The sequence below is a fragment of the Lepeophtheirus salmonis genome, chromosome 11 (assembly GCF_016086655.4).
Source record: "Lepeophtheirus salmonis chromosome 11, UVic_Lsal_1.4, whole genome shotgun sequence".
Lineage (NCBI taxonomy): Eukaryota > Metazoa > Arthropoda > Copepoda > Siphonostomatoida > Caligidae > Lepeophtheirus > Lepeophtheirus salmonis.
In genome coordinates this window covers 8,908,073-8,918,648 of record NC_052141.2, presented here as the reverse complement: position 1 = coordinate 8,918,648, position 10,576 = coordinate 8,908,073, and the positions used below count along the sequence as shown (strand labels likewise).

Below are 10,576 nucleotides of genomic sequence, written 5' to 3'. Positions count from 1 at the left end.
TATTCAGGTTTCCATATCTTTTTCGTAAAAGTTTGGTCATAATAATAGTGGTATTTGGTATCTCGACATTTTTATAGATGATACAAACCTTACAGTTTGAGAACCACTGGATTAGATAAAACTTCAACTTTTGAGCCTCCCCTTATGCCTTTTTATAAAGTGATAACTTATCATTAACGATATTTTAGTATGTAATTAAATGACGTCGGCTTTAAATAATCCTGCATCTCCCCTCTTTGAATCCTTTAACTTAAAATCCCTTCGACGACTTCCTAATATCATATTAGTTACGTACTTAATTAAAGTATTTTGTACTATTATTATTACTAAAAATCTAATAAATCAATATCAAAGGAACGTACAAAAAGAAAGCCAGGCAAATAAGGAAGTATTATATATTATATTGTATATAAGCCTGTATTTATATAATTCCTACTGTTTCTGATGCAGTCATAATATGTAACACTAAAAGCAATTTCTTTTTAGATCATATATTGGGCCCTTAGCTAAATAAATGTTTGTTTAGATAAGGGCATTACTTAATGTATATGATATCCACTATTATTTAGGTATAGAGCATTTTCATGTGACGTCAGCACTGTTGATCTAGGCCATTTTGGGGGCTTAAACGACCAAGTTGTATAACAATGAAAACTCTTTTTCATTAATATTAAGAAAAATAGTGAGCTATTGGATGTCAAAATTGGACCAATAAATAAATGGACTGAAACCTTTATCCTCTATCCAAAATATATTCTATCTATTCCCTCGTTTTATTAAATATATGACACAAATATGTAATAAAAATATATTAATACATCGTTATACAATCTTATTTCCAAACTGTAGATAAAAATTAAATATTATAATGGAAAGAATAAGATATTTTTCTCTAATGACTCTACTTTTATCCTCCCCAATCGATCCAAAACATAATATTGTTTCTACAAATTTACCTAATTTAGGGATTTTCAGTACATATTACATTGATAATATTCAAATATCCCAGTCATTAAGTCATATTCAATGCAAGTATTAAGTATTTTTGATTCTTACAGCCATTTGATAAATATTCATGGAAATTTGTTCATTTTATGTAATAAAAATATCAACGATGAGCCCCCAAGATGGCGTTGCCTTCTATTATGATGCAATTTATGACCTCAATGAAAACACTCAATATAATATATTACAATTTATAACCAATAAGTTTCATTAACCTTAATAATATATATATATATATGGTGTATTTCATGTGGGTAACACGGAAGATTATGTAAGCAATATGAATAGTTGGTATTCATTTGTGCCTTTATATTCCGTGTATAAGTACGTCCCTTTAAGTTTACCATAATAAAATTAAGGGTTCTTGTAGTAATAGTAGAAGCAGCTCAAGGGAGGACACCTGATGGAAATTTAAGGGAAAGCTCTGTGTCGTAGTAAGCTTATAATACGACTGTTGTAGATAGATAAGAGTGTCGACGTCCGACAATACAGTTACTAAAACAAAATAACATAGTATGAAAGGCGAAATTACGGCAGTGCAGTACATTGATATCTTTATTAGCGATTAGAAGAGCTGTAGAAATATATATTATTTGTAAAGCTGAAAAAGAGAAGGATATTGTAAATCCTTAGCATTTTTTTGCGTGCGACTTTTGCTGTTGTTGGCTAGCAGAACAATCTATTTTTTTTTTTTTTTAATTTATAAAGCTGTTATCATTCTTCTTTCATTCTCGAGGAGGGAACATTGAAGTATAAAGTGTAATCACGAGCTTGTGTGCTCATGAATGGCAGAGATTAACCATAAAAAGTTATAAATATAAGTCCTTATTGTACTCTGAGTATAATTCAGGATCGAAGGATCATTTCTGCTCATATCATTGCGGAGTGGGATTACTTATAGTTTATTTCATTCAAGCAATTTTAATTAAGCATATTAATTATTAATTGTCAGGGCTACCATATTCATTTTCACTTTCTTTTATTTTAACATACCGAAAATACTTACGATTTACAATACAAACTCTATTAGCATATATATGAGAGAGTGAGGGAGTGAAGCAAAAAGAGGGAGTGAGAGTCCATAAAATGAGAGTAGGAAGTTCTACTCTTTGCTACTACTGTTTAAATCGCCACTGCTGAAAATTAAAGAAAGAAATTTAAAGCCTAAAGGTAATAATAATTATTATTATTGCCATTGGAGTCGAGTTCTAGTCTGTAGCGGTCATACATCGTCTAAGGACGTCATCACGCTTCCTCCATGATAGATTATCATGACTCTGACAGTGGACGATGGGAAATTCCTTCAAGTCATGATGGTCCTCCCTGTTGACAAATAAAATAAATAATAGACCGTGAACAATTTAACAAATATTTGTTTTATATAATTGATAAAATAAATTATAAAAACAAGAGGAAATCCCTGAGTGAGAAAGACAGAGACGACTAATATGGGGATACTTTCCACATCTCCAACCTTTCTCGTCGGAAGTTTGGAAGCCATCTTTGGAATAATATTCTTCCCCTCCTTTTTTCACCTCTCCGTCCGTTTGACTAACTATGTCTTTAGGTTTGTATCTTTGTGCTCTTCCCGCCCCTAAAGCAGCATATATAATGACTAATATTTAACCCTTTCCATTTTAAAGACACCGCTCCCTTCCACCAGGAGATGTTTTGGATATATGCAACAAACTTGTGTCAGCAGTGTTTGCTCTTCTCAGCGTCAGTGTTGGACTCAGCGTTCTCAGAAATTGTGGGGATGCTGTTATGACAGAAGTCCATCCCATTGTTCGACATTATATGTGCTTTGGACTCTCTTATTTCCTCTATGACATCTATTCCATGTATCTCGTCTATAGTGCTTCGTCTCAGGGAGTTAAAACATCTGAGGAGGAAAAAGTTGTTTCAAGTCGATTGAACTTATTTTCATGTTTGCCTTCAATCATCATTCACTTTAAAACGGGTGAAAACAGCATGCCTCATTGGCTGAAATTCTTCAGGGCTCGGAAAATCATGATTATGCATCATCTACTCATACCCTTTTTCGGGTAAATTAATTATTTAATTACATATTCATACGTCTTAGAGGTGTTTTTGCATTTTTGTCTAGAGAGACTCAATGGCTTCTCACATGATCTACAAAATATATAGCAATGCCAATTGTATGTCTTCAACAGTTTCAAGAATTCGTACAAGTATATATATTTTTTTTTTACATGGCAAATATATTTGTCATGTATGTAAAAGCTGCAACAAAAAAACCCAAAATGAAACAGTTTAATTGAAGAAAATATTTGCGATACGTAAATATTATGGGCGTCCTTTTTGACATCTCTCATAAAAACTACAATATAATATAATATAGTGCATTATATTTCATCAAGTCAAATGGATAAAATGATAACATCAACGCATAGTTGGTTAGAATTAAAATGCTTGGACGTGTCCTAATTCAATAGGATCTTACGAGACATACAAATTTCAAATATGTTACAAAATGTAAAACACATATGTGGTGCGTTAACATAAAAACAATATTAAATTAAGGAGAAATATCCATTTTTTTAATTACATATACACATACAGACTTATATTTCGTTGACATATTTGAGTCAATTATAGCCATACTATTCAAATTACTGGGATGAGTTGGGATACATTATAATTTAAGCTATATTTTAAAACTTTTATTTTATTTAAGAAACTTATATTGCCCCGAGATGTCTCCTTTCATATAATATCCATCAATTTATTATTCTTTTATTGTGAAGATCAGGGGCGTTTTGCTAAATTTCATCATTTGGAGGGGGGAGGCTAAGCCCCAAAAAATATCAACACCGTAATATAGTTATTTATATCAATAGGGTTATTTTATATATAAGTTGTGTACGAGTTGCGATTTTGTACAAGTTGTACAGGCGCAACCAAAAAATGTGATAAATTATTTTAAATGAAGGATTTATAGTTCTTGGGATGAGGAAAGCTCAATAATGGAATATTCCATGGATGATTGATATATTGATGATGTAATTTTTGACTATCTTAATACAAATGACTCAAATATAAGTATTCTGCGACAGATTATTAAGTTCAAATGCTCACAGTTATATTATTCATCAATACATAATAACCATGTAATTTTAATCGATGAAAATGAAATGATAGTATCAATTAATATTGTTTGGTAATTAGAATTACTAATGTTGTAATTAAATAATACATTTTAAGACGAATAAATTGCAAATTGTATAATGTGCTTGTACAAGTTGCAACTCGTACAGACATCGCAACTTGTACAGACATCGCAACTTGTACACAAAATATACATACAGCCGAATGCTACATAGACATATAAAGAGTCAATTATAGAGTCTGGTATTCAAATTACTTGGATAAGTTGCGATACCCAAGAATTTTATCTATAGTTTAGAACCTTTATTTGATTAAGGAGACTTATATTGCCTCCAATATGGTCCCTTTCAGCCATAAAATCTGTCAATTTCTCATTTTTATTTATTGTAAAGATCACTTTCGGCTACTTTAAGTGTGTAATTTGTGGCATTCCCAAAGGGCTGCTCGAATTTGACGAAGATTCCTCGTTGAAGTCTTAATGTTGAGAAAAAGCATTCAAGCTTGCTTTTTTGTTGACAGACCACAAATGTAATATGTATTTTTGTTCTTCATATATACATACAGGCTAATATTTCATAAACATAATGGAGCCAATTATAGGCCCCCGAAAAGGGGTAGCGACGCCACTGATATGATCAATTTTTTTGACTACAAAGGGTGAATAAGAATCATTTGTTGATAGAAATGAACGATGATTCGTCGTTGAATAATTATATAAATTATGAGAAATATCGTTCTAGCTTGCTTTGTGTTGACTGGGCTATATATTTACATTCAAAAATTAATAATATCCTGTTTCTGTTGCTATCTTTACCTAAGGAATTTTAATTTGTACCCTTGCTTTTCTTTGCCCATTTTTGATACATTTTCTTTTATATTTATAATTAATGTTTTAAAACATTGTGCGTACATTAAAGTATATTCATATGTATGACACAGAGGCCTGTAAAACAATTCATGGAAATTATTTCTAAGGGAAAGCTCAATACTCAATACAGATAAATGTATAATTTACTACCATTGACTTTGTGCATAATATTGCTTTGTTTTATTTTTTGACTTTGTTTTATGAAAACTCTTACATCATCAAAAATTGAGTACATTTTTATTCTTCAAGGAATCATCGTCCCTTGGGGTGTACCACAAATTCCACTCTTAAAGTAGTCAAAATTAATCAGTGGCGTCGCTAGCCCCTTTTTTGGGGGCCTATAATAATAGCATGTATGTACAAAAATACATACGACATTTGTGGCCCGTCAAAGCAAAAGCAAGCTTTGAATAATTTTTCTCAACATTGAGAGTGGATAACATTTGATTTTTTCATTGAGAAATATCCGTCAATTTCCATCAGTCCTTTGGATATACCAAAATTGATCGTCACAATAAAAGAATGAGAAATTGATGACCCATTTTATTACTGAAAAGGAACATATCGGAGACAATATAAGTCTCTTAAATCAAATAAAGTTTCTAAACTATAGAAAAAAATCTCGGAAATCTCAACTCATCTCAGTAGTTTGAATACCAGAGCTTATAATTAACTCAAATATGTCTATGAATAATTGAGATACAAGTATAATTAGTGTACAAGTTGTAATTTCTTTACCTTGAAATGAATGATTTAAGTACAATATTTTGTAATTGTAATTATCAACTATACATTGATATTATCATTTCATTTTGATTCCTTAAAATTACATGGTTATTATGTATTGATGAATAATATAACTGTGAGCATTTGAACTTAATAATGTGTCACAGAATACTTATATTTGAGTCGTTTGTATTAAAGTAGTCAAAAATTACATCATTAATATATCAATCATCCATGGAATATTCAATTATTGCGCTATCCTCATCCCAAACAGTACTGTAGATTCTTCATTTAAAATGGTTCATCATATTTTGTTGGTTTTAATTTGTACAATTTGCTTATACAATCTACATCTAGTACAAACGTATTTCCGGAAAATTCAAGGAAAATGTATATCACAAATTATTTTAGAAAATTAATTCAGCAATTTAATAATCTTTGCTATTACATGTAAGGGTCCATAGGGAAGTCAATCACTCAAACCAAACACCTTCAACCTGGCTCTAAACCTGGCACAGGCTTTGATGAGGAACTCATTGTCCATAGTGGGCACTGCCTCGAGAATTGAAGCCCACAAAGAAGTCCTAATTTTCCCTCAAGGATATTTTGCCTTAATATGTTTAAATAAATGAGATTTATACGTCGTTATTGTTTATTTTTGGTTAAAATTCGTAATATTTATTAATATGAAATGCATTAAATATTTGTTGTCTATTGAAATAATGATTGAATTATGCTCATGCCACATATTATGCTTGTTCGTCAATCCATGAGTCTTTTCTAGTTTGAATTCATTACATAGTGAGATTTTGTTGGTGTATGCTTTGAAATTTTGGGGCATGATTCTATCATTTTTCCAACAGAAAACAACCATTTAATGTGTTTTATAGTTATACAAAATACATATTTTGATTAAAAAATTCGAAGGGTACAATTAAATCTGAGGAACATCCTTTCATAAACATAGATTTGTGGGTTACCAAGATATTGAGGTCTGTAATTTGTTCCGGATTTAAAATCCTCACCTTATATATGAAAAAAAACCAACAACATAAATTGGGACTTTTTCCTTGATGTGCACAAATATTCGATATTTTAAATGCTTTTGATGAATGTATTAATGATGTTTTTTATAATCCAGGTTTCCCATCTTCATGTCATACCGTCAGAGCTTAGGAGATTGTCTTATTGCATTAGGATTTTGTATGGAGGCATCCACTCCATTCGTGAGTCTAAGAGCTATTCTCTATCATCTTGGACTCAAATCCTCTATTCTATACCTCGTCAACGGCCTTCTAATGAACATCGTTTTCTTTATATGCCGCATCCTAGTTTTCCCTTATATGTATCAGCTTTATGCCAATCAGTGTGGACTCACTCTATCTCAGCTTATATTTACTGGAAAAGTGCCTCTGTTTTGTAACTCGTCCATGCTTTTACTTTTCTTACCACAACTCTACTGGTTCTCTCTTATGCTGAGGGGATCTTATAAAGTCATTACCAGGATTTTAACACCAAAGGAAAAAGTCTAATTACAAGTTATTATAATTATATGTAATTATTCGTAATATATTTCTGTCTGTCTTAACAACTTGTGTATCAAAAGCGGGTCATTAATTCAATGATGAAAAGTGATATTTGTATTATTACCATTGCATATATATATATATGTGTGTGTACAAGTTGCAACTTGTATAAGTTGTAATTTCTTAGTCTTAAAATGCATTATTTAATTACTACATTAGTCATTCTAATTATCAACTATTAATTGATGCTATTACCATTTCGTTTTGATCTGTTAAAATTACATGGTATGTATGTATTTATAAGTAGTGTTATGTCCGTCTTTATTTGGAACTGTAGACTGCAGCCCCTTTTTGTTCAGTCCTGCATATCAGTTTTAAAAACCTATATAGGTTAGTCCTTGATGAAGACACTCAACAATATTTCTTCGTTTAATCAGTTCTAGTACTGACAGTTTCAAAGGACCACTCCCAAAGACCAATAGGACCGTTGTTAGACTCGACTGAACAAATAAGGGCCCACACAACACTATTTATAAATAATATATCTCGGGGCATTGGAACCACAGAATATTTATATTTGAGTCATTTGTATTAAAATAGTCAAAAATTACACAATTAATATGTCGATCGTCCATGGAATATTCAATTATTGCGCTATCCTCATCCCAAGAACAACTGTAAATCCCTCATTTTAAATTATTCATCCCATTTTTTTTAGTTGCAACTTGTACACAACATATATATATGAATCGTCACTTACCACATCTCATTGGACTCTTAGTGTAATCAACCACACACACCCATAATCCCCAAATCTAAATGGTTAACTTTATTTGAAAATTTTATTATATCAATTATACAACCCACAACCAAAAGAGAACTAACTGCATGTTCTCTTTCATTAATTATCCTTTCCTTTTTGTTGACAATGGATTTTTGTATTGCTGGATGCAGTCATCGAATCTATTTTTTTAATTTTAAACGTATATATCTTCTATTGTTTTTTGTTTCAAGTCCCTTAATCACGCTTCAATCCCTACCAAATGACTACATAAATCTACTAGAATATATATTATACACCATAATGAAATAAGTTATTTTGTGATAGCTTATATATTGATGAATTATTATTATATTTTAAATTTTTATATAGTAAACACACTACCTACTTATTTTAAGTAAGTCATCATTATGAATAATAACTTTCTTAATCTCAAATATATTACATATAAATTATATTAAACCTACCATTTATCCAAACGATTACCTATATAACTTCAACATAATAATATTACGATATTTAAAACATTTCACGTAGCTCTCCTACTTTATTCGCTTATTATTTTTATTTTCTTTGTTTATTAATTAGTTATTATGGATATTAAAATGCACATGAATATTTTAATATATAATATATATACATAAACCTATTGCGGAGTTTATCTAGTCAACTTCTTTATATATTTTTATTGCTACAGTCTAGGGTTGTAAGTCCTAGCCGTAGAGAAAGAAATAGTGATGAAAATTCCTTTTGGAATGGGCATGTTTAAAAAAAACCGAAAATCAACATGGTAACCCTGAAAATTTGAAGAATGTTATCAAGGAGAGAAAGAATAAGGCTCATGACGTTTCATTAGATCAGCTACAATCTGTTGTGACAAGGGAGGAAGGAGAAAAGGAAATAAGCAATGACATTTGTTAGAATTACTCCGATGTCGATCCCCAATTCTACTCTGAATCCAACAAGGACTTACAATTATAACTCTGCAGCAAATCTTCAAGGTTATGCTCCGTCTTCTCAATTACAAAATATTTCCAAGAATCGGATTCAATATTGTATAGGACGCTAGAGAACAATTCCATCGTCATCCTCAATATCCAAATTATTTAAATGTATAATTGTGATGGATATTACCGAAGTTTGATTAAAAATTAAATAAAAAGGATGTCCAATTTAAAAATCAAAATTAATTAATTTTAATGATTAAAGTCTTCCTTATTGTAATTTAAAATAAAAAATTATTTCCGTTTGTATGAAATACAATGCGTATATTATAGGCCGCTAATTTTTTTAATTTTATTTATTCTAAGACATGTTGTACCTATAATTCCAATATTACTTATTCTTCTAAAGAATAATTCTAAGTTGTTTTAATAAAATATTAGGCTTGTAACAAGATCAAATAAATATAACAATTATATTTCATTATATAATTTGTATATATAAATATTAATTGTATATCGTATATGAATAAGATGCATGTCTCCTACAATGTTCCACTCCATATTGAATTGATAGTCATCCAAATCTTGTAAAATTCATGGAACTTAATACTGGCAAATTCACTCCTTCTCGCTACGTCATTACAAAGTCGATGGAGTCCCAAAGTTAAGTAGTGTTGTCAAAGATTAAGAAAGAACTTGTAGGAAATGAATAATCTTCTTGTCTTAAACAAACTACGATCCATGATTGCAGTGTTAATAGGTTGACCTTATTTAATATATTGGAAGATCTTAAGAAGGCTGACAATAGAACTAATACAAGTGTTGAAGTTAACAGTCTTGACAACGTTTTGTGTTCCAATTTCTGCGGCGAGAGACTAAAGGTTTTCATTTTAGATGGACGATGGTATATATTATTGTATAAAAGCAGACTTTAAGTAACATTTTCCTATGATGATGTATCTCACTTGTCTCGCTCATGGTCTGAGCAGAATTGAAAAGCTCTGTCCTTGTTACTTCGAAAATACTAACACTCTAGTCTTTGAAGTAAAAATTTTGTTTCTTAATTCTGGTGATCGAAAACGATTGATTACTACGCCGAGCACTTCAAATCAATCTCAATGGTATGAATAAAAACAGTAGTGCAATCAATAAATCAACAGTATACAAATAACGTTATTCATTTTTAGCATATAAGATCTATATTATAGAAAAATTTGTTCGCACATCTTAAATGTACAGGGTGGACAAGGTAAATCACGAATAACTTTAACGGCTAATTATGAGACTTGTATAAGAGATAGAAAGGATAATTTGTATACTTTTGAAAGCCACATTAAATTTAAAATGATTATTCATAATGAAAGCCTTCGTTCTCGATAATGATCTCTACACGGTGCCTGAATGCCTTGCATGCCCTAGCTAATTCGTACCGATCCAGGTCCTTTATTGTATTGACGATAGAAGCCTTAAAGGCCGCAATTGAGGCATGATTATTCTTGCAGGTGATCTTCTCCACTCTGCCACACAAGTAAAAATCACATGAATTGAGGTCCGGGCTGTTGGCTGGCCAATAGAATGGAGGCCAAAAATCCGGCAC

At 30.8% G+C, this 10,576-nt stretch overlaps 1 protein-coding gene across 1 annotated transcript; it reads left to right on the top strand.

Moving 5' to 3' along the window:
* The first annotated feature begins 1,438 nt into the window (after positions 1-1,438).
* On the top strand, positions 1,439-8,684 carry LOC121125950 (TLC domain-containing protein 3A). Its single transcript, XM_040721220.2, has 3 exons — positions 1,439-2,572; positions 2,649-3,050; positions 6,870-8,684. The coding sequence occupies exons 1-3, from the start codon at positions 2,454-2,456 to the stop codon at positions 7,258-7,260; spliced, it is 912 nt and encodes a 303-aa protein (XP_040577154.1). The 5' UTR covers positions 1,439-2,453; the 3' UTR covers positions 7,261-8,684.
* The last annotated feature ends 1,892 nt before the right edge of the window (positions 8,685-10,576 follow it).